Source organism: Tilletiaria anomala (assembly GCF_000711695.1).
Source record: "Tilletiaria anomala UBC 951 chromosome Unknown K437scaffold_28, whole genome shotgun sequence".
NCBI classification, from domain to species: domain Eukaryota; kingdom Fungi; phylum Basidiomycota; class Exobasidiomycetes; order Georgefischeriales; family Tilletiariaceae; genus Tilletiaria; species Tilletiaria anomala.
This window is the reverse complement of record NW_013546994.1, coordinates 114374-142172: the sequence shown is the minus strand read 5'-3', so window position 1 is coordinate 142172 and position 27799 is coordinate 114374. Positions and strand designations below refer to the sequence as shown.

The following is a 27799-nucleotide window of genomic DNA, read 5'->3' as shown; positions in this document are numbered from 1 at the left end:
GAGTTCGTAGTGTTGTGAAGGACAGACAGGAATACATGACCACGCGTTCAGCCCCGCCGCGGCATGGGCCCCACCATTGGCATCCCCCTTAATCCCTCATGGTTGACTATGGTATATGCACCTGTATGTTCTCCAGACTTGAATGAATCTAGCCATTGTCCCTGCCTTCGTAGAATGCCTCTGCACGTCATGGTATTGGTCTACTGACCACCCATGGTTTCTACAGGAGTCAAGGAGGACCCAGTCCATGGACAGCCTAGTCAAGCGTAGACTGTTCAATTTGCACCGAAAGCCAAGGTAAATATAGCCTTCTTCTTCCCTTAAGAGAACTTGACTTCTGTGCACCACTCCCTCCGTCACAAATCATCATAGTCGCGAGGCACAAGCAGGCTCTCTGCCAGTTTGTCCCAGTGTCCACAGTCTGTCAGTCTTCACCCAGTTACGCTAGAGCGCTTAATCTGAAAATTTTCATTCGAACAGATGTGAAGGAGTCCCAGGTTTGCAGGATCTTGCTCGACATAGGTGTCAACGCCGTGCGCCGCAGAAGCGCAGATTTCATCAGGCATGTTAAGGTTCACTGGGAATCAATTATCAAGGTGCGAGTGCCGCCGGCACTATGCTACATTGCTCCAGTCTTCCAACGTCACGATTTGAAATTGGCGCAATATTTGGGTAAATTGAATTACAAACGCAACTCGGGTGGCTCTTGAGAATACAGTCCAGATACCTAAAATCTTCGTCAGGCCCCCCGTATTCTGGTGGCTTGCGGCGCAGCATTGCTGCCTTCCCGGTTTGTTTCAGAAGTGTCGATCGTCTTTACAGGCAAAAAGGCTCGAAAGTCCGCTTTCTGTTCGGCGCTCCGCTCCTCGCCCTCCTTGCGGCGCCACATGCAACCTGAAGGTCAAATATTGTCTTTCTTCCTTCGCCAAAGGATGTCCGTATGTATAGCCGGCCAACCTACTCGTCTATCCCTTCGTCACCACGACCGTCCAGTCGTGGGTCGTGCGAATCGATTGCTTGATTGCAACATCGCCCACAGGCCTGAGATTGTTCGGCTGCTGGACGCCTCTTCACGCTACAGGCCCCTTAGCCATCCGCTCTTACTTTCCGTGCCCGGCGCTCCGTGCTCGCCGTTCGGCTTTGGCAAGGTGCATTTGGGACCTGTGCAACACCCTCGCTCTTACACTCTCCACAGGGCTCTCCCAGAGCGAATTGTAGAATCTGCAAAGCTCATTTAGCTTTTTACGGAAAACCGAGAGTTACGGCTTTGCGACATATATATCAATATATTGCGCCCGTAAGTATGAGAGCTCATAATATTGTACGTGCACATGCACGGGCTGATGTGAAGGTCTCCCCCTCTGCTCACCAGAACAGTACGCGTTTCTCCATCGAGCGTCCTCCATTGATGCCGCGAATCGCTGATAATCAGCCATAATGAAGGCCTTCAAGTCGCTCGGACGCAAGTCGTCTGCGTCCGAGCGAGATGCAAAAAGCTCGCGCGAACAGCTGCGAAATGTAACCGCAAGCGCCTCTTCATCCTTTCCTGTGCCTCCCGCGACACGTCCAGCCATTTCGGCGGCCGGCAGTTCAACAAAGGCATCCTCGCCACTGGCTGCAGCAGGGACAACGAGCAGTAGCGCTCGCCTCGGAGCGGCTGCTTCCAAGGCTGGCTTACACCGTGGTGGAGGCGCTGCTACTTCTGGCGTTTCTGATCTACCCGCACTGCCCAATGGACACCCAGCAACGCTTGGGCAGGCGCAGATGTCTTCGTCAGGAGCACAAAGGCAACAAATACCGGCTCAGCAGCAGCCTGAAACAGCTTCAATGTCACAACTGCGCTTCTCGGGCTTCAACTTTGACTCTCTGATCCCTATGCTCGGCGCCGATGGCCATCAGCAACTTACGCGAGGCACAGGCGGTCCCTATGGCATCGCAACGGCTGCCCCGCCTAGTCCGTCCAGTTCGTCTCCCGTCGGCTGCTCGAATGGGGTCGTCATTTCCGCAGGAGGCTCAGGGCCAGGGCAGGGATTAGGGTCGGGTATAATCGCACCGCTACAACGCTCGGCGTCGGGCTCAGGTGCGGACACTATTCGCGCTGCATCTCCCTCGCCCTCGCCCTGGTCGGCCGCTTCGCCCTTTTCGACACCGCGAGGCGCATATCCGCCTGTGGCGGCGCACATGCAGCCGCCCTCCCTGCGCGCCACCTCACCCACCCCACCAACCTCCAACTCGCATCTGCAGCAAAATACCACAGCGCAAGGGCTAGGAATCGGGGCGAGCAACGCAGATTGGGTCATGCCGGGCACCAGAGAGATACATTGTGTGGTCCCTGCACCGAGCGTGCAGCCCCATGCCGCAATGATGTCTCCGCCGGATGCTCAAGCGCAAGTGCTGACACATGCACAAGCGCAGGTACAAACGCAAGCAAAAGCGGAGGCAGCAGCTCACGCTAAGGAGTGGGGCAATGGAAGGTCTGAAGGAGAGCAGCAACTGCGACAGCAAGCACAGGAACAGGTTAACAGTTCAGCCCAAGCTCAAGCGTCTGGCGCAGTGAAGAGTCAAGCTTCTGTGCCAACAGCTGTCTCGACAAAATCAGGTCCACCAAAGTTAGAGGATGCCAAACCGCCACAGGCTGCTTCTTCTGCAGCCTTTCCAACGCCACATCAAACCAATTCTGCTGCAACCGATGTACAGTCTCCAGTGGCAGGCTTGGCGCCCACTTCAACTTTGTCGACCAACCCTGGGCAAATCAAATCAAATAAGGAATGCGCGCCTGCATTGCCTCTGCCACAGTCGCAGCTAATGGCCCCAGCAAGCAAGGACGCCATGCGTGTTTCGAGCAGCGGTGATTTGCACGCAGCGCAAAGGGCTAACGACGCGGCTATCCCTCCACAGCAACTGAGAGCCGCATCGACGTCAATAACTGATTTGGTCAATGGAAGCGACAACAATTCCTCGCAAGGAGTCGCAAACGGTACTGCAGGTGAAGAGCGGCGGTTGCGCTCAATGAGCAAGGCTGCCAAACCCGCCGACAAGAGGAGCGCGTCGGCTTCGATGGCAAGCAGTAAGAGTCGAGCAAAAGCGGGCAAGGCGGAAAAGTCGAGTCGAGATACCACAGCGTCAGGAGCGCATGATGTGTCCATGTCATCGGAACAATCCATGTCTTCTCTCAGTCAACCTCATCGCCAGCGTACGACCTCTGCTTCTAGCTCGGCTGCAGGGACTCTGAATGAGACAAAGGAGAAGGATGAGAAGAAGAAGCGTCGGAACTCGTTAGTTGTCGCTGCCGCGAAGCTGTTCGGGAGGCGGAAGAGCTTCAACGATCTCAGTGGCGCAGCCACAGCAGAGCCTGTCCCAGCTCTTCCTCAGGGGCTCGCCATAGCGAATTTGAGGGGCACTGAAGAAGGGGAAAAAGCTCAGGGTCAGGCTTTTGTTCATGCTTCGGCGCAGGTCGCAGGTGCAAACTCGGCACAATCGCCATTGCTGCAGTCATCTTCAGCTGAAAGGCCGCAGCAACCGCCGGGCATCCTGCAAATGCCTGCCTCCTCGACTTTATCATCAGCGACTTCAAATCCTCAGGATCAAACCTCATTGGCTGGCGCGCTCGCAGGCGCGAGCCTTGCTGCCCGTCACTCGCTGACGCAGAAAAAGAACGCCAACATGCTGCCTCTAGCCACTACGACTTCTGTACAAGCAGAACATGCGAAGCGGCTCAGCGCGTTACCACCTGCCGCCTCTTCGGCACAGTTTTCGTCGCCCTCTATTCCGGCGCAGAGCACATCGCAGGTGAACAAGGGTATGAGCACGCAGCCACCAGCAGTCAACCCTACTACGACCCCTTCGTCATCAATCGCGATGCTCTCGACGGCGTTGATACCACTGCAGCGCTCGCCGAAGCGCATGAGCACTGTTCTCCCCGTCGCCATCCCAGATACACAAGCACTCAATGGGAGAGCAAGCGCGCCAAGTTCGCCCGCCACAGATATGACACAGCAAGGTAGAGCTTCTGATTGTAGAGGCGAGACAAAACAGGAGCAGAAGGAAGAACTGAAGGAGGAAGGGGAGGAGAAGATACCCACAAAGAAGCGCTTGAGCTTGTTTAGTCGAACTGGTTTGCCCGGCACGCTGGGAGCAGTGTCTTTGGTTCCCGGGCCAGTGCAGATGGTTGCAAGCTCGCCAGGTGACGATGCAAAATACGGTATATCTGAGACCTCCACGCAAGCCAACTTCAACTTCCCCCATCCACCCGAATTGATGCCCAACGAGTCCTTGCAGACTGTGGTAGCGCACGACAGCGATGCATCGGAGACGTCCAACTTTGCATCAAAGGACGGCTCCAGCGCGTACACGGAACCGGAGACCAATTCCGGCTCTGAGACCATGCCAGAGACGCCAGGGGACGTGCCCATGTCGCGCTTCAAGCCGAATATCAAGGATGCGCCTGTGGTCGCGGTGCCGCTGTATTCGCAGATGCGCTCGCCTCAGCAAGGGATCCCCTCGCCGCAGGCTGCTTCGCCGATGATGGCGTCGCCTTCTTCGGTAGGCTCGCCGGCGTTTACGATGAGTCCTCACCTGCGATCAACACCAAATTCACCAACGCCTGCACCGTCGAATGCACAAGTGTTTCCAATGCAGACTGTCACTCCTAAATCCAAATATTCTTCGGTCGCGCTGGAAGGCCTCTCGTCCGAGCAGATGTACGCGCTCAGACGTCAAGGGTTTTTTACGGCAGGCAAAGCGGACCTGTCGAAGGTCCCTCTTCGCAAGCGCACCGTGATAGAGAGGCGTCGCTACGATGTGCCTGTTCACAGTGCAACCAAGTTGCCTGACGAAGCGGTCTGGGTGAGAGACGAGCACGTCGCGTACTCGGATCTCCCCTTATTGGTCTGGTCGCCGGCAGCACCCCGGATCATTGCCAACCTTCTGGGACATATGGAAGTGGGCGACGTTAAGAGCATGCGACAGTGCTGCAGGGGTATTCGGGGCTCGTTAGATGAAGGAATCGGCCGGGAGTTGGTCCTGCAGCGCTTCTTGGGAGAGGTTGGGTATCGAAGGTGGAAGAGTCACAAGTCGATGGCTTCGAATGCCGAGCTTCCGACAGAGCCAATTCATCTCACATTTGCCGATGTCGAGGGTTTTGTCGTTGGGCATGATCTGACCGGCGAATACAAGCAGGTTGCTCAAGAATACATCAAGAACAAGGACCAGCTTGATCCTCGAATTCCTCAGCTCGCCCGGGCATCGACGCGAGCGTATAACAGAGTCCTAGCTCGATTGAGGCTGCAGCCTGGGTTCCGATACCCTCAGGCAGCGCCTGCGCCTGGATCGCCTTTGGTATCTTCCTGGACGCCGCCTCGTTCGCCGGTGCGATCTGCTCACCGCGCCAGCAGTCTCCTTCCGTCGGCCTCACATAGCTCATTGTTGTCGCCAGCCACAGGCGAGCAGCAGCCACAGAAGTCAAGCATGTCGCGCGCAAATTCTTACTACCCCAGCCACAGTGACCCAAGTCTGGCATGCGAAACACAAGCCATGCTGAGCAGGCGTCCTAATCCTGTGCGCTCGTCACCGGAATTGTCCCTCGCGAACAGCTTTTCAAGTCCACCGGCACTGGTGAGGCCAAGTCTGCCGTGCCCTTGGAAACCGGGCCGTGCAGCTTCCTTTCGCGTTTGGGTACCCTGCGCAGACTTTCAGACCGGCTGGCTTAGCGATGATGAGCTGACGAGGTGCGAGCAAGAACTGTTCAAGAGTGGGGTCTGGAAATTGCTTCGAAAGGGAGATGTCGTGTGGGACTGTGCACTTGGCTCGCAGCGCAACGAGGGCAAGTACATCTTCGATGGGAACTTTTTGAGGTAAGCGACGAGCACAAGATAAGTCTTTGAAGACGGGTTGTTGCTAACGTAGAGGGAATCTACAGGGACCTCTCATATGTTTTTGATCCGGCTGGACACTTGCCATCTTGGCTCAATTCGTTCCTCTACCCTCCGCCCCACTTCCACAACATTATTGCCTCGACCACCGCGCACCCAGTCGTGTTCCTGGACATTCTGCCTTTTCGCAACGAAATCTTTTCGTCCTTGAAGCTGCTACAAGACAATGTCGAAATGGGCACTTACCGAGTCAACAAGTGGCTGTATCGTGCGACCATGAACGTCACTGCCGGGCAGATCGTCTCTTACGAAGGCCTTGAATCGGTCGACGAGGCATGGCACGGAAAGGTTGTCATTGAAGCAGAGGGTACGACGGAAGCGGCTAAGGAAGTCATCGGCCGTTGCGCCGGTCCAGCGGCAACGCCCAAGCAGAAGCAGGACCTCATCGCGGCGGTCACGGAGGGCATCAGCGAATCTCTTCTTTTGCAGAAGCCGTTCATCCTCAATGCAGAGGGTGAAAAGTTGGAAACCACTACCCCGTGGGCCGTTCTCAGGGAGCGGAGTCGACCGGGTCTGATCTACATCAGCCCCATTTCAGCCGCACAGGCCCCACCAATCGCGTAAGGTCTACGATACATGCACCCATTTTTCCACGCCAGAGGGCCGCATGGGCGGGGTACCCTCTTTCCGCGATTGCTAGAATCTTGGAAATAGATAATATCACCAGCGCTACAGTACCCGCAAGCATTTACATCTTGTATTGTTATACCACTCGTCCGTGCACATCATACTCATCTTGCTGCCATTCAATCGCACGAGTGCCCGATGGGGTCGACTGTCGACGCCCCTGACACTTTCGCATTCGCGGCACATCCCCAGGTCAGACAGCAGTCAATAGCCAGTAGTCAGTGTTGGCCTGTTAATGAAAGAAGTTCCATGAAGAAGCCAGCTGTAGGAGTACCTTGAACAACATGCGAGTTGCAACAGTCGGAGGCGAACGCCAATCCAGACACGCCAGGCCGCAGCGAGTGGGAAAAGTGTAAAATGTTGCAGAATTTTACAATAGGTTCATTTGGGCAGATGCATAATTTGGCGCAAATCCATCGCGTACATACATCCGGATGTGTCTATCTTGATCTTGCTAATGACTGAGCTCTAGTCAAGTTTAGCTTCATGATCGTGACGTTGTGAAGAATGCCAACTCATGTGCCCTGAGGTGTTCTTGCATTGCGATCAACACCTTTCTCAATTACTGAAACAGCAATTGATCAGCGGAAAGCGCATTACCCCTGCACAGCAGGCTGCGGGTGCAAAATGGTAGGCAGTTCGGCACCGCGACCCGTCGTACTGGTGACCGGAGCCAACGCGTGAGTCGCCAGAAGAAGAATAGGCGTCGGCAGTCTGTTAACCAAGCGGGCTATTTGCTTGATATAACAGAGGTGTCGGGTTCGGCATTTGTCAACGGCTTCTGGTGCAATGGAGTAACCCAATCCCTTCTGATACCCTCGGCAAGACTCCTAGCCTGGCAGAGTCGGGCGCTGAGCCTACGCCTACCCCGTTTACAGCCCCCAATGGTATCGTCCTTCTCCTGGGCTGCCGGAACGCCATCAAGGCTCACAAAGCGAAGCAGGAGTTACAGAATGTGATCGATCACCTCGCCATGCTTCCGGATTATGAACCGACGCCGTTAAAGATTCCTTCGCACTGGCTCGAGCCGGTAGATTTGGACATAGTTTCCTCGATCGATGACAGCATCGACAATGCAACCTTGCAGAGTGCGGCAGCCGCCAGCCTGCGACGCAGGCGGCAAAGGAGTGCGCAAGTCATGGCTGCGGAAAACGGTAAGAATACAGACGAAGATGTCGATGATCTCTCCTCCAAGCTCCTGCTCGCCGGTGATGCAGACGCAAAGGCGCGGGGACGATATCGTCGGCGTTTCTGTGCGAGGACAGTGATCGAAATCGTATCACTAGACCTGGGAAGCATGGCCAGTGTGCTCAAGTGCGCGCAGCTCATTCAGGAACGACATGGGTACATCACGCATGCAATCCTCAATGCAGGGCTGGCCGCTTGGGAAGGTCTAGACTGGTTCAAGTTGGCGTGGATGATCTCGACGGGTTTCCGCCGCGCTGTGACCTGGCCTAAGTTCAAGTTGCAGCGCGCAGGTGATATTGGCACAGATGGGTATGGCTGGGTATGGCAGTGCAACGTGGCAGCGCACTACGTCCTCGTACGTTTGCTCTTGCCCGCCTTTAGGGCTTCACCCTTCATGGAGCCGTCACGCATCATCTGGACCGGCAGCATCGAATCGTACGAAAGCTTTTATCATCCGGAAGACTATCAATGCCTCGACAAGGTCAAGTCAGCGGCCACATATGAGGCCACCAAGTTTCAATGCGAGATTACTGCCCTTGGTCTCGATGAGAAGCTCAAGTCTGAGCGGATCCGGACTGTCCCGGGCACGCCATCGACTGAGCAACCACAGGCATCGCACTCGTCTTTGCGGCACGATCATGAGCCACGGTCGTACTGCTCTCACCCAGGTGTCGTCGCGACCAATATGTTCGAGGCTTACCTTGGGACCTTGCTCAACTGGGGTTATGCGCTGGCGCTCTACATAGCCCGCTGGCTTTTCTCGCCCCACCACGTTGTGACGGTCTACAAGGCGGGCATCGCAGCCAGCTTCCTGTCCCTCACGCCGTCCAGCGAGCTCGATACCACCATTCGCTACTCGTCGCAATGCAACTTTTGGGGGCAAGAGTATGTGGGCAAGGATCGCGTCGACGGTTGGGAACCAGATACGGCAGACACACAAGCCGGCAAGACCCTCCATTCCAGGTGCCGGCAGACAGTTGACCCAGATGCTGGTGCCGTGCAGACGGAGGCGAGGGGCATGAGTTGCGAGAGCCGACATGCTGGAGAACACACGATGGAGCTGGCGCGCGACTTGATCGACAAGCTCGAACATGTAGCTGGCGAAGTGTGGAAGAAAGCTGGCGTGGGCAAGCTGCCGCCGTTTGCAGACATGGGCGAAGGGGACACTGGCTTGCTCGCACCATTGGGCGCGCATGAGCTGCGACCCGTTTCTGACAAGAGGGACAACAGCGATGAGTGGGAGAATGTGGACAGATAAAGGATCATGCGCGTTTGTAGCTGTTCTGCAATAAAGAAGTGCTCTGGTTCCACGCTATGAAACGAAGGAGGTTCGGACCCCCTATCCGCCTAACGGGCCAAACACCGGTCAGAACGACCTGTGGTGACCCTATCGATGGCGCAACTTGATCGATCGCAAGGCAACGGAAACAAAGTGGGTTTTCAAAGGGGCGAGGAGAGGACAGAGGTGCATGCGTAAGCAGTTGGGAAGTACAGGAGGTAGGTACGAACGTAAAGGCGATGTTTTGAAATCATTGGCATAGTATATATTCTACCCGGAAAGTGTTTAAACATGAAGCCCGCCCTCTTAGCTCAGTGGCTAGAGCGTCTGCCTAGTATTACTAACCCTGGAAGCGGGGTTGCTAGGAAGCAGAAGGTCACTAGTTCAATTCTGGTAGAGGGCATTCGATTATTTTTTGCCTATCCTTCAACCATGACATGCAGTCTTGATGCAAAGTTTGGGTCGTTACAATATGCCCTCTTAGCTCAGTGGCTAGAGCGTCTGCCTAGTATTTCAAGCTTCGAATATGAAGTTGCTAGGAAGCAGAAGGTCACTAGTTCAATTCTGGTAGAGGGCAATTCAACTTTTTTTGGTTTTTTTGCAAACCTTTTTTTCCGGTTCTTGATTAGTGCCCACCGCAAACGAGCATTCCAGATGTGATCCGCGCCAGAGTGTAAATTGGAGCCTCGACTTGTACAACATCATCCACAGCAGACCGACCGATATTGTCTGACGTATTGCCCATTGAGTGAGATTTGTCGTTAATATTTCGGTTCCCGCTATAGACGCTGGTCATTGCAAGTTTTCTGATGATTCCGCGCGACTCTCCCCACACCTCACGGCTGGTGACATCTGACAAGGCTCCAAACGGTTGGCCGGCTCAATCTAGAGCAATGCAGCGAACTGGGTGCAGCTGATGAAGATTCGATTTGTGTTGACGTGCACCCAGATTTCAAGGCTTCTTGCATCCGACAAGGTGTCATACTTCCTGTGCGTTTTTGGTTCATGCGCTATATTTAATGATAAAGCTTTCACGCCACGCTAGAGTTCAACATGCAAGCCTTCTCCCATTTGCTACTTCCCAAGCACGAATCTCACACTGTCGCGTGCTGTGAGAGTGCCTGGGAGTGCAGATGCGGCCCAGCCAGGTCCTGCACTCCCAACAACCTGCCGGGGTGCTGGCGCCTGTGAACCGCGAGTGTGTACTCCTTGGAAGCGTTGAGTGGAGGCGACGAAGAGAGGCTCGAGGTTGCAGTGTTGACCGTCTGCTACGGGCGATGTGCCCCCTGGCAGGGCCACTTTTTTGTTGCAGCAAATAATGGGCCGCCATGGGCCGACGTGCGGATTGCGGGACTACGCATGTGGAGTTGTTACATACTGCATATTGCTGTGTGTGTGACGGCGTGCCGATTGCTAGTTTTGCGGTGGATTGTGTATGAATCATTGTTGTCGCTTTCACCGAAAGACGCAACCTGAGGCGACTCGCCAAGGCGGCGAACCGCGGCCGGCCAGCTGGCAGGGCCGGGCCACGCATGCCGCGGTTGCCCATCCACTGTGCAGAGACTGCAACACTTTGCAAGTCACAAGAGGGTCACAAATGTCTCTTCTTTGAATGACGCGAGATCAGAACGAGTGCGGGGATGGGGTATGGGATCTCTTCAATCCAATGTCCTGCGTCATTCACGTGTTGCTGCAAGGCAATGCGCTCAAGCAGCAACACCAAGGGGTGCATATTCGTTTGTGGACTAGTATATATGGAGCACATTGCATCGAAAAGCGTCCTACACGCACGCACCCACGCTACGTGGCCGCTAACCATATCCAGAGTTACACCCAAAGACGACCATGGCTGTCACGAAATGCCCGCTGGGCTTCGAGGGTGAGGTACCCAAGGGCCATCCCTCCGTTCCCGGCTTCATTGCCGAAGCTATGTTGGGGACGCAAGGAAACAACTCAGACCGCACGATCGCCTTCCTCATCTTTGATGCCCTGCTCGTCGCGCTCGTCGTCCTCTGTGTCATCTACCACGACCGCCCGATTTTTGTCACGTCGCGTCCAGAGCTGCCCAAAGTCACTCCCGCATACCCGCTTGTCGGCAACCTGCCCGAGCTGCTCAGGAATCTGTGGCATGACCCGAAGCGGCAGTATGGCATGCTTCACCTCATGGACAGTTTCCAGAAGCAGTTTGGAAAAGGTGGCATGCCGTTCACAATGACGGCCCCGGGTGCATCCTTTGGCGGTCGTACCGTTGCCATCAACCGTCCAGAATACATCCAGTGGGCACAAAAGACCAACTTTGAGAACTATGAAAAGGGCTATCACTTCCGCAAAAACATGCAAGATGTCCTTTCCGAACACGGCATCTTTGCTGCCGACGGCCAAGTGTGGAAAAAGCAGCGCAAAATGGCGTCGCACATCTTCTCCGTCGGCAACTTCCGCACTCATGTGCAAAAGACCGTCCAGAGTGACTTGGAGCTGCTTATGAAGCTTGCAAAGGACGCCGCCGACTCGGGCACGCGGCTCAACCTGCCAGACGTCATGTTCCGCTTCACGCTCGACACCTTTGGCGAGATGGCTTTCAATGCGAATCTCAACTGCCTGCCGACCGAGACCAAGGGCCTGCAGGAGGAGGTGCCGTTCGCCACCGCCTTTGACTTCGCCCAGCAGGTCATGGTCGAGCGCTTCTTTGACCCATTCTGGCGCTTTACTGAGTGCTTTTCTGCTCAGGGCCGCCAGATGCGCCGTGCCGTCAAGGTCCTCCGCAAGACGTGCTTCGAGATCATCGACAAACGTCTTGCCAACCAGGCCAGCGGCATGAGCATGGGCGCTGTCGACAACAAGGAGGGCAAGGATCTGCTCCAGCTATTTATGGACATGGGCCTACAGCGGGACGAGCTACTCCCCGTCGTGCTCAATTTCATCATCGCCGGCCGCGACACTACTGCGCAGGCACTCTCTTGGGCGTTCCTCGAGCTGCACAAGCACCCAGACATTGTCAAGAAGATCCGCGAGGAGGCCAGTCGTGTCATCGGGGACCGCTTCATGGAATACGATGACCTGAAGCGCCTGCCTTACACCAACGCCGTCTTTTACGAGGTGTTGCGGCTGTATCCTTCAGTGCCCAAGAACATCAAGGTCGCCGTCAAGGACGACATCATCCGCCCGTACGCGCAGGACCTCGATCGCACGGGGAGCGACGAAAAGGAGGAAATCATGCCGACCGAACGTCTGCCAGACATCAAGGTGCAAAAAGGCACGACAGTAATGTGGTCCGACTGGGTCATGGCCCGCATGCCTGAGGTCGGTAGCGTAGCGTGGGTTTGCGGGCTGAAGTATTTATTGACTTTGTTCTTGTTTTCTTTCCTCTTTCCTCTTTTTTGGCTGCCCTGCAGATATGGGGCGAGGATTGCAAGGAGCTCAAGCCAGAGCGATTCCTCAAGGCGGACGGCTCCCTTCGCACGTATAGCACGTACAAGTTCCACGCTTTCAACGCTGGCCCGCGTCTCTGTGAGGATGCTCCTTATCTTTGCTCCTTGCAAGCTCGACTGACAGCTGTTCCCTCTCCAGGCCTTGGCCAGACGCTTGCGACCTACGAAGGCATGGCCGTTCTCATTGCCCTTTTGACGAAGTGAGCGCGAAAACGCCGTGAGCCTAACTCGCATTGCACTGACGAGACCGCTCCTTCCGCAGGTACGATGTTGTGCTGGACGATGAAGAGCTCGCGAAAGACCCGCCGACCTACGCAGAGAGCTTGACGCTGCCCATCACCAACCCGTACATGGCTACGCTCCACCCGCTATGAATTGCTCTTCCGTACAGGCTTTGCAGCGCGCATTTGTATAATTCTACATCAGTTGTATTTTAAGTGCTCTCCATGACTTCCGTAAGAATTCGTGTAACTACATGAAAGTCCTGCTCATCGGTCGACCAGTTGCTCACCGCGAGACGGATCGCACCGGTGCCCATAAAGGAAGTCGGTGTGACATACATTTGACGGGTTGCCTTGATGGCGTCCGTCAGCGCTAGATGGCCCGACTGCGCATCACAAAAAGCGGGCACAGGGCAGAGCTGAGGGTGGGCACGAAAGAGGACGATCGTCGTGCCCCACCGGCCAGTCCACCGCGTAGGGCCCTTGATCCCTGGCGGTGCAACGCTCGTCTTGGGCGTCAACACCTCGTAAAAGCCCTTGCTGTCCTTGCGCATCCACGCCTCAACGCGTCGCGCAAAGTCGACGTTGCCTTCCACAAGTGCAGCGTAGCCTGCCCTGCCTTGGCAAACGAGCCCGGCATACAGCGGCAGCGCTCTGAAGCGGCGCGAGTTTTCCTGCGAGTCGCATAGCGCATCAGTCTAGCACCAGGGCAGTTATTCGCTCTGCCACCTACTATATTCATGTTCAATGGGCTCGGCTGTTGTGCAAGCTCTGCATGGATGGCGTCCGCGTCGATCCCCTTTGTGGCCTGGGCTGTGAGGTAAGCGGGAGCACAGCTTTTTCCTGGGCTGCAAACGTCGTACAGCTCGCAATCGGCTGCAGCACCAGCTGAGCGAGTGCGGATGAAGAGTAGGCCCGCATCGTACGGCACATTTAGCTGCTTGTGGGCATCGCTGGTGATGCTATCGACGAGGGACAGGTGCTCCGATACCCAAGCAAATTCTTGCAGCAAGCAGACAAAGGCAGAGAATGCTAGCGACGAGCGGATCAGTGGGTCTTTCAGTTGGTGTACAGCGTCATATACTCACCCGCATCGATGTGCAACCATGCTCCGTATCGATTGCATAAGCGCCTTAGCGATGGAATTTGATCTGTGAGAGCACCCTGTCATTGGATTGGTCGAATCAGTAACCGCGGAGGGAAATGTGCTGATATGGCATGTCACCTACCGTGTTGACTTCTCCGAGGCCAGCAATAACGATGGCACCCTGCTGAATTTCTGTACATGCTCTTAACTCTTCATCGAGGCGGTTCAGGTCAAAATCGAGGGCCTTGACTTGCTCTTCGATGGGTGCTCCTTCCAGAACCTTATGCCCCACATCAATGACGTTCTTGCGACCGACTCCGACAAGGGAGGCCGCTTTGTGGACACTTGCGTGAGGCTGGGTAACAAATACTTTAATGCCCGGAGAGCCGGCCAGCCCATCCTCCGACACTTTCAATCCGTACTTGCGAAGCACTGCTTCACGCGCGGAGGCCAACGCGAGGACGTTCGACGAGGTTGCACCTGTGGTCACAGTCCCACTCCAGCGGTCTATTTGCAGACCCAGCAGCTCAAGCACCATATTGATCGACAGGCGTTCGATGTAGGTCGATAGCGTCTCCTTTGGCAGGTGGACCTGAACATTCTGGTCGAAGAGGCTGACGAGCCAGTCCGCTGCCGGTCCGATAGAACGTCAGCTGTCCGGAGCGTATGGCTGTAACATACTGCTTCCTAACCTACGAGCGCCTCGGGAAGCACACCTCCCGTGACAAACCCAAAGTAGCGGCCTGTTAAAGAGCGATTGAAAGCGTCAAGCACCGCACAGGCCCTGCCGGCTAGGATTGGTGAAAGGCTCACTTCCGGCATGGCCTGGTGCTAATGCGGGAGCGACCTCCTTGCGCAAGAGGTCCCAGGTGCCCTTAAGTCCTGCGCCATCGGCTGGCAGCGTTCTTGGCAGGGTAGACAGAGCATGCTCGATATCCGCCGCAGCTGCTATTGTTGGTAGGTCGTGCAACTGCCTGGATCGCGTCACCGCCAGGGCTTTCAGCTCGTCCAGAATGTCGGACAGCTCTGCCATCTTCCACCGCCTTGAGACGAAAAGATGTTGAATTGGTGGCCACGTCCGCTACCGAGTCGAGCTCGTGCCTTTGGCCATAGAGGGATTAAGAGACCAAAATGGTTCTTCGCACAGAATGGAGTATATATTGGAAGGGAACTGCGGGTATGTTGCCGTGTTGGTCACCAACATGGGGTCGACGCGCCGCACAGCGCAGACTCGGCTCGTACCCAACGCCATATATATTCAGCTGCTGTGCGCCCAATTCAGCATGATTTCCAACTGGCGTGAGGCATTCACAAGGAGTGTCATTTGGGAGCGTCAGCTTGTAGCTCTGCTGACGTCGAAGGCCATGTATCCTGTGTGCTGCCTCGCGGATCGATGGCAAGTATTGGAGAGCCGGAACCATTGAGCTGTGTGCGTGTCAGACGCAAGCATTGATCGCCTCGGCTTGATCGGCCCTGCCCTGGCGACCTTCCCGAAATGTATCAATTTGACGCCCATAACTCCCAGAAGGAGCTGCTCGTCGACTTGCTCAAGGTACGATCTCGGCAGAGCTGCCGTGCGGCCGTCACAACTAGATAACTGACATTGACACCCTGCTTCAACCTTGCAGCCCAATGGAGCCTTTCCCGCATCCGTATTTGTGACGGACAGCGTTTCACCTGGGTATGGGTCGGCATTCGTCACGTATGCGCTCCAATCGCTCCTCGCTGAACCGGAACATGCCCACAAGCTGCGTCTCGTGCGTGTATCACCTGTATCATCGCCAACCATTGCGATGCTCTCCAGCACCATCTATCGACAACTTGGGCAGCCGCCGTCAGGGGCACGTGCCGACGCCGCCAGACTCGTTGCCGGGCTCACAAGTGCGATACAGAAGGGGACGCGCGTTCAGCCCGGCGTTAAGTTTGTGCTGCTGGTAGAAAATTCAGAGCGCATCTTAGACTACTGGTCGCCAGAATTATTGGAGGTTCTGCTCCGGCTCGATGAATACGTGAGCATACCTTCGCATTCGCGATAAGATCCGCTCCCCAAGCCGCATTCGCTGATACCGAAATTGTTTCTGACAGTGCTCATGTCGTGGGAGACTGTGTGTGCTCATGCAGAGCGCGCTTCCTTGGTCCCGCTTTCGCACGCTCTCCGGAAGGTCAACTTCACTCGTACCGTTGACAATTGATCTACCGGCTCTTCAATCCCATGGTGCGCAGGTCGTGCTGCAACGGGCAAGCGCGTCACTAACTTTCCCCTTCACTACGATGCTCACAGATCTTGCGGTGTTCTTTGAGAGACATATGCCTGCCACTCTGGAAGGAGCCAACTTGCCTCGCGACGCAGCTACAAGATATTTCGCAGGTTATTGGAAGGTCGCGCACGACACGTTCGCAAGCGAGGTCCGGGACCTCGAGGAGCTTCGCACACTTGTGCTTGCGACATGGCCTATCTTTTGTCTGCCTCTGCGACAGAATCCGGGTGAGTTTGATGCAGGTTTCACTCACGTCATCTATAGCTGTAGTGGCGTCTGACCATGCTCAACTGCACCTTGTAGCGCTCGGCTTCGAAGGTCTATTGGCACAGCGCGGCATTTTTTCGGACGCGCTGGCGCGCCTTGCCTCTCGCAAGCTCACTCCACAGGCATGGTTGGATGCATTTGAAGAAGGACCTGTTTCAGCAGGCGCTCATGATGTGATTGGCGATTCTTCAAGGCCCAGGAAGAAAACAAGGCGATGTGGTACTCCATTCTCTGAGCCATCGATCATTCGCACTTCCCGCATTGACCCCTACTTTGGTTCTATTTGCCACAGGTGTGACTTCACAACCTTTTGATGACTCGCAGCCATCTAAACTCGGCGCCTATATTCTCATCTGTGCCTTTCTCGCATCGTACAACCCAGTCCGGCTGGACACTCGCTACTTTCAGCAGACTGACGAGGACGTTGTGAAGAGCAAACGAGGGCGCGGCGGAAGGAGAGGCGGCAAGGCGGACGACGATGCGGGCGAGAGCTTGGATCGGCCGCAGCTGCAAGGACCAAAGAGCTTTCCCCTGGAGCGCTTGCTTGCGATATTCGAGTCGATCCTCACTTCCGAGGAGCCGGATGGACTTGTGGATGATCGTCTAAAAGGTGACCCTGAACGGTGGCGCGTGCTCGCGCGGAGTGCTGCGGTTATGACCCAGGTGCGTGTCTGCAATGTTCTGCCTCATTTTCGCGGCCCATGCCCATGATCTCTATCCTTTTTGTTTTACGTAAACGGCAGATCAACTGCCTGGTGGGAAGCGGGAGGGTAGCACAGACAAGTGGAGCGGGCAGCCTGGACGGCATGCAGTATCGCGTGAATGTCTCGTACGCATACGTCAGGGCGCTGTCCACATCACATGGCTTCGACCTGGGCGAGCGGCTGTGGAATTGGAAGTAGGCGCATACATGCATGTAGATGTAGAGCAAGTAGGGCTACAGACTGCCATTTTAGCGCGTCAGTCATCATCCAGCGCAAATGCCGCTTCATCTCCCCCTGCAACGATGATTTCGTCGGGCAACGGGTCGGCGGGCAGCATCCCCGTCTCGAGCGCCCATAGACCCCACGCTTGCGACCCGACTCGCGCACCGCCCAGAATCGGTCGTGCGGAGAGATCTGGCGTGTCATTGATCTGCGGGCGCACATGAAGCTGTTAAAGGGTAGGTAGTGGGGTCAGCATATCGTGTGTGAAATGGTAAATAGGGAACAACGGAGAGCGCCCTCACTTGATGCATTGCGGCCCAGGTGGGCTGTGTGTTGGAGCTGAAGTGCGGTAAATGCGTGTACGGCTCGTACAAGCCGACGGGTGGCATGCGCAGACGCTTGCGCTCGTCCTTGGTGAGGCGCTGGACTTTCTTGGACCCGCTTGACAGTGGATCCAGGTCCACATTCCCGTCCGCGAGGCCGAGCCTGCGCTTCCGCTTGGTATTCGGGGATGCGTCGGCGTCCAACATGTCATCCTCATCATCATCCTGATCTTCTAGATCGTCCTCGTCCTCCTCAGCGTCGTCATCATCTGAATCCTCCGAGTCGTCTGTGTCAGACGAAGAGCTCTCGACACCCTCTCGAGGCATGCGAAAGACGACGAGGCGGTCGCGCCGCGTCTCACGCAGCTCTGAGTTCATCCCTCGCACGCTTTCCGCCATGCGCAGCATCCAGTTCTCCTCGCTCACCTCGTCGCGCGCGAGGTGCTGCATGCGCACGACGTGTCGCTCGGCGCGCACGAACGGGCTGTGGCCCGCGTCGCCGAACGTCGTGACGACGCTCTCGCCCGTGATGGGATGCGTCGTGTAATGCGTGTTGGCGTCAGCGCGTTTGCGGTGCCGTTCGCGGTCGCGGTCGCGCTCCTTGCGCTCAGCGACGGCGTCGTCGTGAGTCTTGGTGTCGACCGGCTCGCCTTCCTTCTTGCCGTCTGCGCGCGCCTGCGCTTCGTAGTAGTCGTCCGTCACATAGCGTCCGTCTGCAGCATATGTCATCAGTGAATCACACTTGTACAGCCGGCCAGACGATCCCAGGAACAAAAACCAACGAACTTACTTTTGATGATCTTCGCACCGTGCGTCTTGAAGACGTTGAGTATGACCACACATGTCACAGCCCTCGTCTTAAGGTGGTGCGCGATCCTGCCGGCCTCAATGAGCATGTCCTTCTCCGATGGCTCGAGCTCTAGCTTGATGATGTTGGGATTTTTGCGCAAAAAGTAGAGCGAGTCACGGTAGCCCGCACCGCGAGCGACGTCGATCGTCAGCGCGTACACGCGCTCCGGATCCTCGCGGCCAGGCAGGTTGAACGTCGGACATTTGAACTCTCTTCCTGGAATCGTCATTGTGGTAGCGAGCACTTGGCGTCGGTCAGCAGCTCTCTTATTTGCAAGCGGTGCGGAAAGCTGACACTTCCACGTACCTCCCTGCAGCCGGCCCTTGGAGTCGATCTTCTTATCCCCATCCGGATCGCTTGGCAACACGAGCTGTTCGTCCTTGAACTCATACGTTTCGCCACGGATGACGTATGTCTCCTTGCCGGACGGATCCTGCCCTTCCGATTCCGCACCACCGCCGTCGCCATTGGAGCCACCGTCATCGTCTTCTGCCTGGCTATCACGCCCCGCCGCCGACTTTCGCGGGCGCTTGTACGCCGGGCGGTCACGCGAGGCTGCCGCGGACAGCCCACCTCCGCGTCCTCGTCCTCGACCGCGTCCGCGCCCTCGACCACGCCCGCGTCCTCGGCCGCGTCCACGACCACGCCCTACACCCCGGACGAGTGCTGGCGGTCGCCCTCGCCGGCGAGGAGAGTGTGGCGCCATGTCCTCGCTGTTCTGGTCCTCCTCCTCCTCCTCCTCTTCCTCCTCGTCTTCTTCTTCTTCCATACCTGCCCCTTCGTGTCCTTCTTCCTCGCCGTCGCCGTCGCCTTCTGGGCCCCCCTCTTCATCGCCGTCTTCCGCCTCTGCATTATTCACCGCCTGCTCTTCGTCATCGTCGCCTGAGCCAGCAGCGTATGCCCCTATAGCATCATAGTGCCCGTCGCGGCGGTTGGATACTACCCGAGCAGGCCGTTTGCGCGAGCCGCGCGCCGACGTGAGCGCGGCACCTTCCGCGTCGTCCTCGGCGTTGGACACGTCCGGGTCCTGCTCGGCGGATGCCATCGCCGCCGCCGCTCTCCGTGCAGCACTACGTCGAGCCGAATCGCTCGGCTGCTGTGAGCGCGATTGCGATCGGGATGCAGAATGCACTTGCGTCTGCGACTGGGACGCACCGCGGGACGGCCTGGAGCCGCGGCGCTTGGACCGCCCGGCGATGTCGCCGAGCGTATCCGAGTCGAATGCGAAGTCCGAGTCATCGAGCAGACCCGCCTCCCAATCGCGCTGCGCGGCGGCAAGTGCGGAGAGCGACGAGTGCGCTGCCTTGCGCCGCGGTCGCATGGAGGCTGAAGCGGATGCATGAGAGTCTTCAATCGTCACGTCTTTTGCGTCTTCTTCCGCTGGAGCAGCCGCAGCCTTCTCGTGCTCGTCGGGATCGTCTTTGTTCACAGTGTTGCATGATGCTGATGACAAAGATGAGGGTGGGTTGCGGATGCTGATGCGCGGACGCTTGTGGGCCCGGCCGCTCGCATTGGATGCTGTTGCTTCTTCCGCTTCCGAGGCCGTCGGCGTCGACGCCGTGCTCGCTACGCGCTTCTTCAACACTGTGACACGCAGCCGCCCGCCGCGAGACTTGCTCGCGCCATCCTCCGTCGCTGCGCCATCTTCGGAGTCTTCTGCGACTGTGGCGGCACCGGGATCGACATTGGCATCGGCACTCGCAGATGTAAGTGTTCCGTTATTGTCATCTTGCGGCGATACTGGGAGGCTCGCGCGCTTGGACTGCCTGTTCGACAGCTTGATGGTTCGCGCCATGTCTGCAGAGCGCAGAGGGGAGATCTGCCTGCACACCGGCTATGGCTGAGCGGCTCGCTGACGGACAGTCGTGGTGTTTGCTGGGTTTCGATGGATGAGGTATTCGTCAGTTCCTACCTACAACCACTTCTACATATGGGACAGGAAGCCTCGCTCTCCTTTTGTGGCGGCGAGCGCGTCGCGTCGCGAACCAAGAAACTGCAGAGCAACACACTTACGCACACGATTTTCGACGCACCTACATCCCACCATCGTCTCTTATGATAGCTTTGACAATGATGAGTAGATGCTATTTCTTTGTACATAGTTAAGATGGAGTGAAGAAGGGGACAAATACAGTGCGGGTTAAGATGGTCTGTCGTCCCCTGGCTATGCTGCACTTCGCGACTTCGCTGCCGCTGTCGCTGGCCCTCTGCCACCGTGCTCGAGCCTATCGAGGGCTGATGCTGGTGGGCTTGTGCCGTGCGATAGTTCCCATCATGCGCCTACGGCGTGAGGTGGCATTGTGGGCGCCTTCAATTTGAACCGGCATCTGCATGGGCACAAGCGAGAGAGGGTCGAAGATGTTTTTCTGTTGAGCTAGAGTCAGTGGACCCAAGAGTGCTGGTTGTAGCAACCCTACTTTCCTGGAGGGTGACGGCGGGGCAGTGCTGAGTCTGGTTGCCAAGCGTCCGCGTGGCTGGCTGGCTGTTGTGCAGTGTCCACAGAGACAGGTGCGCAAGCCGGTGGCTGTGTGCCGTGTGGTGCGGGCCAGAGTCAGCCGAGTCCGAGGAGGTAAAGTGACCTCATCTTGTGATCGCATCGCTCCTTGACCCTTGGCTGGTCTCGCCTTCTCTCTCCCACCCCCAAGACCTGCGCTCAACGTACGAGGTTTCTATCCGATACAATTCAAAGAACCCCCGGGGTCCGGACGCAAGCTACCTGCCCACCACCATGGCTTTCCAACATAACCCGTTCCTCTCTTCGCGGGGAGAAGCTGCGTCGACGACGAATACCACCACCACCAATCCATTCCAGAGCTCATCGGGCATGGCGTCTGCTGCACCCATCGGCGATGGCAGCCGCGCCGGTAGCTACCACTCAGGCTTCGTCGAGAGTCCGTCTTCTGGTCATGCAGCCCCGGCCCACAACCCATTCAGGGTCGCACAGTCCCACCACCAGCCGTACGTGGACTCCAATGGTGCATTACCACCCCCTTCCTCGCCATCGACCAACCCATTCAGGAATAACGGGATCGCCACGCCCGTCGAACAGCAAGGCTTCAGCGCACCACCGCCGCTCACAGGCGGCACAAAAGCCACAATGGCTGCGTCAGGTTCGGGCACTGTCCATCATATCTCCGACGACCTCGCTGGCCTCGACTTTAGCGGCGCATCGTCGAGCAGTGCTCTGCAGACACAAGCTCCAGTCGCAGCACCCCCCTCCGGCCCGTCGTCTGGCGAAGGATCAGCGTATCCAGATCGTCGCATACTGGGGTACGACGTGCAGAATGGCTACTACGATGGGGCGGCCGCCGCGTCTTCCTCTCATGCGGTAGCAGTCGGCGGAAGCTCCAGTGCGGTAGGCGCAGACATGCTCGACCCTGCTTCCGCTGCAGCCGTCTCAGCCGCTGTATCCGCCGCAGACGCAGACTCGGCACGCCAGATCCAATCGCAGACCGCCGGCGATGAGGCATTAGCGCGAAGGATCGCCGAGCAGCAAAAGGTGGAGCGCAAGCTCGGACACGGCAGGCAGGCTAGAGCTGTTGTTGCGGGAACCAATGGCGTCGCCCCTGAGGAGGAAGCGCTGTGGAATACCAAGGATGTCTACTGGAGAGGAATCGAGCGAAAGATCATCACCCAGGTGAGAGGAGCTATCTCGAAAGCGCGTAGCTCAGTCAAGCCGTTGACACATATGCCTCCGCCCACCGCAGAACGAGAATGGCCCCTGCTCACTGATAGCCCTTTGCAATGTCCTCCTCCTACGCGGAGATCTCGTGATCACACCAGCAGATCGACCAGCAGTGTCGTACTCCTACCTCTCATCCATGCTCGCCGAGTACCTCCTCACGCGCCCGCAGCCACAGGGAGAAGACGGCGTCGACCTCTCCGCAGCGCTGTCTATCCTCCCGCGAACGCAGTATGGCCTCGACGTCAACGTCCGCTTCGACGCCGTCGACAGCTTCACACCCGCCAGCAGCCTAACGCCAGCAGCATCAGCATCAGCAAGTAGCGCACATGCTGCTGAGGCGGTAGGAGCTGGGGCAGCAGCGACAGGAGAGCTTGCGCTCTTCAAGCTCTGTGGCGTCAAGCTCGTGCACGGTTGGCTACCAGATCCAGCAGATGCGGAGACATACCGCGCAGTTACTGCGTGCGGAGATTACGACAAGGCGCTTGACAAAGTTGTCGAGGGCGACGAGCTCGCCAAGGGGCTCGTCGTCGAGTCCCATTCGCACACCCACAGCGGAGGAGGCGGCGGTGGCAATGGTGGGCGTGCTGCTGGCGCACTGGGTAGCCACTTAGATCGTCTGCAAAAGGGAAAAGGCGTGCAGCGCGCTGGATCAGACGACTGGTCCGATGAGCACGCGAGCACAGTCAAGGATGCGCTGCTCATACGCGACTTTCTCAGCTCCACGTCCACCCAGCTCAGTTATCATGGCCTCTTTGTGCTCGCGCATACGCTGCAACAGGGCGAAGCTGTTGCGCTCTTCCGCAACTCGCACCTGTCTGTGCTGTACAGGCGCCTGCCGCATGAAGGGATGGAGGAGGAGGAGCGACCGCAGGCGATGGGTGATCTGAACAGCGGTAGTACGAGCGATGCGGCGCAGCCAAATGGACATGGAAGCAGCAGCGCCGCGAGCGAGATCCCGCAGTTGTTCACACTCGCGACGGACAGTGCGTTCCTGATGGAGGACGAAGTGGTGTGGGAGAGCCTGGCGGACGTCGACCAGGCCGCGAGCGAATTCTTCGACGGAAAGTTCCGCAAGACCCGGATCGAGGGCGACTGGGTTGGAGTCGACTCAAGGGGCAGGAGAAGGCCCATGGGGCCCGCTGCGGCTGCTGGTGCTGCTGCTGCTGGAAGCGTTGCCTCCGTCATGGATGACCAGGGAAGGATGATCTTGCCGGGTGAGGATGCAGAGTGAGTAGTCGCGCGATGTCTTTGTCTTTCGGCTTCCGTTTACTATCGTCGTTGCTGACGAATTCAATTCTTTGCCCGATCTTTCGGAAGCTTTGCACTCGCCGCACAACTGCAGGAGGAAGAGCAGCAGCGCGCAGCGATGCGGCATGCCCGCCGCTCAGAGCGCCATCAGCAACAGCGCCAGGCTGATGCGCTCCTCACGTCTGGCTCGCAGCCTGCACCAGAACAGCGCTCTTCGCAGCGCGAGAAAAAGCTGCCCAGTCTCGGTGCGCTTTTTGGGAAAAAGAAGGACAAGGCGCCACCCAGTGCACAGTTCCAGCATGCCTTAACGCCGAGTACTGGAGGAGCAGGAGAAGCGCCAAGTGAGAGTCTGTTGGACGAACGGGTGATGCTGGGCACCGACGCGCAGGGCACACCGACCTCTGGCGACGGCAGGGATAAGGAAAAGTGTGCAGTCATGTAGTTCGAGCCCCTCTTTCAGGTTCAAGACGAAAGTAGAAGCCTTCTGCTTGCCCGATGTCATCATGGGATGCGAAACGATACCATCTGCTGATTTACAAGAAGTTGTCGTGCCGTGGTCAAGTAGGATACATGCATACATATAACGAGGGCAATGATGGGTGCAGAGTGCTAATTCAGCATGCCAGGAGGAGCTGGACCCTCCCCCTTACTGCCCGAACAATCGTGCCAGCCTTTGCTCGAACGCTTGCCACTCTTCCTTTTCGATGCCAATCTCCTCCCATCGCGTCTGGTAGCTGCCACTAGCAGGGTCGAGCGGCTTTCCCGACAGCTCATCCCTCACGCGGGTGAGCACCGCGCGGTCCTGCTGATCGAGTGCAACACTGCGTCGCGCATCCTCTGTAGCACGCTCGACAAAGACGAACAGCGCACGCGTAGCCTTCTCTGCATAGTCCAGGTCGCTGCGTGCCTCTTTGTCGCCGTCCTCACCGCACGCGGCCACGCTCTCCCAAGCGTCCGCGCTCGAGGGGGGCGGCAGGAGCGACAAGGCGAGCGTGCGCAGCAGCCCGCTGCTCTTCACGGCACGTGAGACGTTCGGATGCGCCACGCCAGCGCGGTACGTCTCCGGCCCCAGCTCGAGCGGTGCACACCCGCTTGGTGCTGACGAGCTCGGATTGGCTGACGACGCGTGCGGGACGACAGCTGTTGCGCGAGACGGCGTCGAGGTGCCTGAGGTTGGGTTGCTCAGTGCAGGTGAGGGTCCTGTCGCTACGCTCGCCGGCGTGGCGCTGTCGCCCTGGTCTGCATCTCCAGCCGCTTGATCTTGCAGCAACAGGCTGCAGATCAGAAAAGCCGTCTTGCGGCGGAGCGTGATGTTCGGATCACTAAGCGCCGCCTGCAACTTTTGCCACCCGTCGCACTCCTCGGCAAAGACCTTAACCGCCTGTGGATTGTGCTTAAGGATGCCGCTGAGCGCGTACATTGCTTTGCTTCGCACCTCGGCCTTGTCACTGCCGTCGAGAATCTCGAGCAGACGCGGCAGTGGATCGAATGAGAGCACGGCCATCTGCGCCTTGTCGTTGTTCTGCACTGCTGTCCCCACAATCCATGCGGCGGCAAGCTGGATCGACGGGAGCGGTGACTCAAGAAGGGTAAGAAGTGGCGGCCACATTTTCATGTTCATGATATTGTTCGCATTGTCCACTTGTTCGATTAGCTGTTGACACCAATCGCCAGAACGTGTAAGCTGTCAATGCGATCTAAGAAGCTCGGCCGCAGTGCAGAAACGTACCATCTCGAAATTGTCTAATGCAGTACATCGATCCTCTTCCCTTCTCCCCTCATCCAGAGCGACTGCCAGCTCCTCTTGCATCATCTGTGCCTCACTCTTTCCCATGATCGCCTGGTAGAGGTTGGGGTCTGACAGATCTGGCCGCTTGCCCGCTGCAATGTCAGCGCTAATGGCGGCGATCGAACTTGGCGCGGCCTCAGCGCTCGCGCCAGCGCCGTCGCTGCCATCTGTCGACGGGCCAGCAGAGTGTCGGAGACCCCACTTGAGGAGCTCGTCTGCAGTTCGGTTGGATGTCATCCTGACTCTATCTGGCGCTCGCAGAATCGTACTTCGGGTCTTTGGGTTAGACTGAATACTGCGGGCATGCCATTTGAAGCTGTCGCAGCTCTCGACCGCATTTATGACCAGCAGCAACACGTCCAGGATGATTTTTCATCGAACAGCATCGAATGCGAGAGAGCCATTCTAGGGCTTATGTAATTTCTTCGCAGTTCTCCCATAGGTGTGCCAGGTGACTGAGATACGTTCCCTTCCTTGCCGCATCAGCTCGGCGCCTGGTCCTCGCACGGACAGGCTGACACCCACGTGGGTCTCACTCACACGGCACACGCGCCCAACCGAAATTTTGGCCTGCCGCGCCCTCTCCGTGGATATTTGGTATATATCGCACCACAGATCTTCCTCCACACATGTCTGCGTCTGCTGGCAACAGCTGGACTCTTATTTACAACGTGCGAAGAATGGTGTGTCCGGTGTACACGGCCCGTTCGCTGGAGGCAGGCTCAGGTGTGCTCGGCAGTCTGCTGCATTGTATACATACTCTGCACCAAAAAACGGTGTGCTTGGTGTGGATTTCGTAGTGCTGCGCCTTGTGTGTGGGCTTGAGGGAGCCGAACATTCGTTCGTTTTGCTTGCGCGACCACGTCTCGTCTTTGTCAACGCCGATCATTCGGGGCAAATTTGGAAGCAGGGTATAGCAAAGTCACTAGGCAGAGATATACATAAAAAAAGAGACTGGAACAGCAAGGGCTTCATCTACAACATATATATATATACTTTCTCGGCAGTTGGCGGCACGTAGCACACCTTGCAGCCGAGAGTGCAAGAGAGTGGAGGCGGATCGGATACTACTTCTCATTCTCCTTTGCTATCTTTGAACTGCACCTTTTTATTCTGAAGGCAACCTGTCTCTGTTGCAACATCTTGGTGCGCATGCACAGCTCTCGTTCCCCTCACGTCCACCCGTCATCGCCTTATCCATAGCCCGTGCAAGTCCCCACTAAGCGCCTCGACTGCCTGGCTGTTCAAGATGGCGTCGACACCGTTTTACGATTTCACCATTTCCCTCTTTCCGGTCGCCCTGCGCAAGTCGTTGCCGCTGCACCTGCTCACATGGCAGGCGGGCGTTACGCCACTATCGACGCTGACCAGCATCAGCGCTGCAATCGTCGTGTACCTCGGCACGATCTTTGGCATACAGGCGCTAATGCGCGGTAGGGCGCCTTTCGGGAAAGAAGGCTGCTTCAAGCTTGCGTTCCTCGTTCACAATGTCGCGTTGACCATCGGCAGTGCGTTGCTCTTGGGATGCATGTTGGAGGAGATCTGGCCGATTTTCAGGGAGAGGGGGCTTTTCTACGCCATCTGCGGAGCAGGAGCTTGGACGATGGTGAATGCGCAGAAGCTCCCTGCCTACTTGATAATCTAATTTCTCACTCTCGTTTTGTACCGGATGACCTGCAGCGCATGGAGACATTCTACATCATCAACTTTTACTTCAAATTTTGGGAGCTCATCGACACCATCTTCCTGGTCCTTAAGAAGAAGCCTCTACAGTTCCTGCACGTGTATCACCACTCGGCGACTGCTCTGCTCTGCTTCAGCCAGTTGCACGGGCACACAAGCGTCAGCTGGGTCGTGATATGCTTAAATCTCGCGGTTCATGTCTTGATGTGTACGTCAAGTCTATCAAATGTGTATGCGGAGAGCGTGGAACGGTAGATGATTGACTCTACTCGTCACTTCCGCTGTGTACAGACTTCTACTACGCTCTGACCTCGCTCAAGATTCCGTGCCCTTGGAAGAAGGCCGTCACCACCTCGCAAATCGTCCAATTCGTCATCGACCTCTTCGTTGTCTACTTTGCATGTGAGATGCAGTTTTTCATAGTGTGGTCTGTCTCTTTTTGACACACATTGACCATCATCTTCGCTACGATCGTTCATTTCCCTTGCAGCTTACAACTACGCAGCAAACACCTACCTCCCGTGGCTCCCGCACGTGGGCACTTGCGCTGGCGCAGAGTACGCCGCCATCTCGGGCTGCGTCTGCCTCACCAGCTACTTGTTCCTCTTCATCGCCTTCTACCAAAGGACATACAAGAAGGCCGCAAACGCGAGGGCGAAAGCAGCGGCCAACGGGAAGGCCCTCGCCAACGGATACTCCAACGGGAGCATCAAGAAGGCTCAGTAGAAAAGCACATGATATTCTATCATACCTTCACGTGCGCATTCGCAGGCGTATAGCCTGCTTGATCGCTGGCCCTCCTGCATGGCGGGAAAGGGAGCAGCTCCAGGGCCGGGTCGGGTCTCAATAACATAACGCAAGGTTTCCCATGCAATGGCTCAGAAACGCGAAACAGTTCTATAGATGTATGATAGAGTCTGTGGAACCCCAACCCACACCTCTTGTCTCGATCAACCTCCATTCACATCGCGTAGTTAAAATACACGCGTGGTTAGATGACCTGCTCGACG

At 56.9% G+C, this 27799-nt stretch overlaps 9 protein-coding genes and 2 non-coding genes across 11 annotated transcripts; 8 read left to right on the top strand and 3 right to left on the bottom strand.

The window, feature by feature from the left end:
* Positions 1 to 1070: 1070 nt before the first annotated feature.
* On the top strand, positions 1071 to 6628 carry K437DRAFT_92302 (uncharacterized protein). Its single transcript, XM_013388499.1, has 3 exons — positions 1071 to 1297; positions 1373 to 5852; positions 5918 to 6628. Exons 2-3 carry the CDS (start codon positions 1438 to 1440, stop codon positions 6492 to 6494), a joined length of 4992 nt encoding a protein of 1663 aa, XP_013243953.1. The 5' UTR covers positions 1071 to 1297; positions 1373 to 1437; the 3' UTR covers positions 6495 to 6628.
* Positions 6629 to 7020: 392 nt separating this feature from the next.
* Positions 7021 to 9057, top strand: K437DRAFT_273616 (uncharacterized protein). Its single transcript, XM_013388498.1, has 2 exons — positions 7021 to 7237; positions 7308 to 9057. Exons 1-2 carry the CDS (start codon positions 7185 to 7187, stop codon positions 9001 to 9003), a joined length of 1749 nt encoding a protein of 582 aa, XP_013243952.1. The 5' UTR covers positions 7021 to 7184; the 3' UTR covers positions 9004 to 9057.
* Positions 9058 to 9324: 267 nt separating this feature from the next.
* On the top strand, positions 9325 to 9427 carry K437DRAFT_t21. Its single transcript has one exon. It is a non-coding gene; the product is annotated as a tRNA-Thr (tRNA).
* A 71-nt stretch (positions 9428 to 9498) lies between these two features.
* K437DRAFT_t22 lies at positions 9499 to 9601 on the top strand. The gene has a single exon. It is a non-coding gene; the product is annotated as a tRNA-Thr (tRNA).
* A 1352-nt stretch (positions 9602 to 10953) lies between these two features.
* Positions 10954 to 12826, top strand: K437DRAFT_222991 (cytochrome P450; the record flags this gene model as incomplete). Its single annotated transcript, XM_013388497.1, has 4 exons — positions 10954 to 12324; positions 12417 to 12531; positions 12592 to 12652; positions 12715 to 12826. 4 exons carry the CDS (start codon positions 10954 to 10956, stop codon positions 12824 to 12826), a joined length of 1659 nt encoding a protein of 552 aa, XP_013243951.1.
* A 46-nt stretch (positions 12827 to 12872) lies between these two features.
* On the bottom strand, positions 12873 to 14930 carry K437DRAFT_245915 (PLP-dependent transferase). The gene is made up of 6 exons (XM_013388496.1): positions 14574 to 14930; positions 14453 to 14503; positions 13903 to 14390; positions 13762 to 13837; positions 13407 to 13705; positions 12873 to 13347 (listed from the first exon to the last, which is right to left on the bottom strand). Exons 1-6 carry the CDS (start codon positions 14791 to 14793, stop codon positions 12886 to 12888), a joined length of 1596 nt encoding a protein of 531 aa, XP_013243950.1. The 5' UTR covers positions 14794 to 14930; the 3' UTR covers positions 12873 to 12885.
* A 99-nt stretch (positions 14931 to 15029) lies between these two features.
* On the top strand, positions 15030 to 17256 carry K437DRAFT_273613 (uncharacterized protein). The gene is made up of 7 exons (XM_013388495.1): positions 15030 to 15312; positions 15389 to 15769; positions 15846 to 15975; positions 16042 to 16245; positions 16322 to 16504; positions 16578 to 16948; positions 17029 to 17256. The coding sequence occupies exons 1-7, from the start codon at positions 15256 to 15258 to the stop codon at positions 17185 to 17187; spliced, it is 1485 nt and encodes a 494-aa protein (XP_013243949.1). The 5' UTR covers positions 15030 to 15255; the 3' UTR covers positions 17188 to 17256.
* K437DRAFT_245912 (uncharacterized protein) lies at positions 17117 to 20471 on the bottom strand. The gene is made up of 5 exons (XM_013388494.1): positions 20402 to 20471; positions 18691 to 20259; positions 18325 to 18600; positions 17514 to 18247; positions 17117 to 17437 (listed from the first exon to the last, which is right to left on the bottom strand). The coding sequence occupies exons 2-5, from the start codon at positions 20177 to 20179 to the stop codon at positions 17246 to 17248; spliced, it is 2691 nt and encodes an 896-aa protein (XP_013243948.1). The 5' UTR covers positions 20180 to 20259; positions 20402 to 20471; the 3' UTR covers positions 17117 to 17245.
* Positions 20472 to 21031: 560 nt separating this feature from the next.
* On the top strand, positions 21032 to 23891 carry K437DRAFT_273611 (uncharacterized protein). Its single transcript, XM_013388493.1, has 3 exons — positions 21032 to 22021; positions 22092 to 23296; positions 23387 to 23891. The coding sequence occupies exons 1-3, from the start codon at positions 21113 to 21115 to the stop codon at positions 23757 to 23759; spliced, it is 2487 nt and encodes an 828-aa protein (XP_013243947.1). The 5' UTR covers positions 21032 to 21112; the 3' UTR covers positions 23760 to 23891.
* K437DRAFT_245910 (Fes1-domain-containing protein) lies at positions 23843 to 25401 on the bottom strand. Its single transcript, XM_013388492.1, has 2 exons — positions 25047 to 25401; positions 23843 to 24971 (listed from the first exon to the last, which is right to left on the bottom strand). The coding sequence occupies exons 1-2, from the start codon at positions 25341 to 25343 to the stop codon at positions 23964 to 23966; spliced, it is 1305 nt and encodes a 434-aa protein (XP_013243946.1). The 5' UTR covers positions 25344 to 25401; the 3' UTR covers positions 23843 to 23963.
* A 699-nt stretch (positions 25402 to 26100) lies between these two features.
* On the top strand, positions 26101 to 27795 carry K437DRAFT_290487 (putative FEN1-fatty acid elongase). The gene is made up of 4 exons (XM_013388491.1): positions 26101 to 26712; positions 26787 to 26997; positions 27081 to 27191; positions 27280 to 27795. The coding sequence occupies exons 1-4, from the start codon at positions 26356 to 26358 to the stop codon at positions 27513 to 27515; spliced, it is 915 nt and encodes a 304-aa protein (XP_013243945.1). The 5' UTR covers positions 26101 to 26355; the 3' UTR covers positions 27516 to 27795.
* Positions 27796 to 27799: the final 4 nt, after the last annotated feature.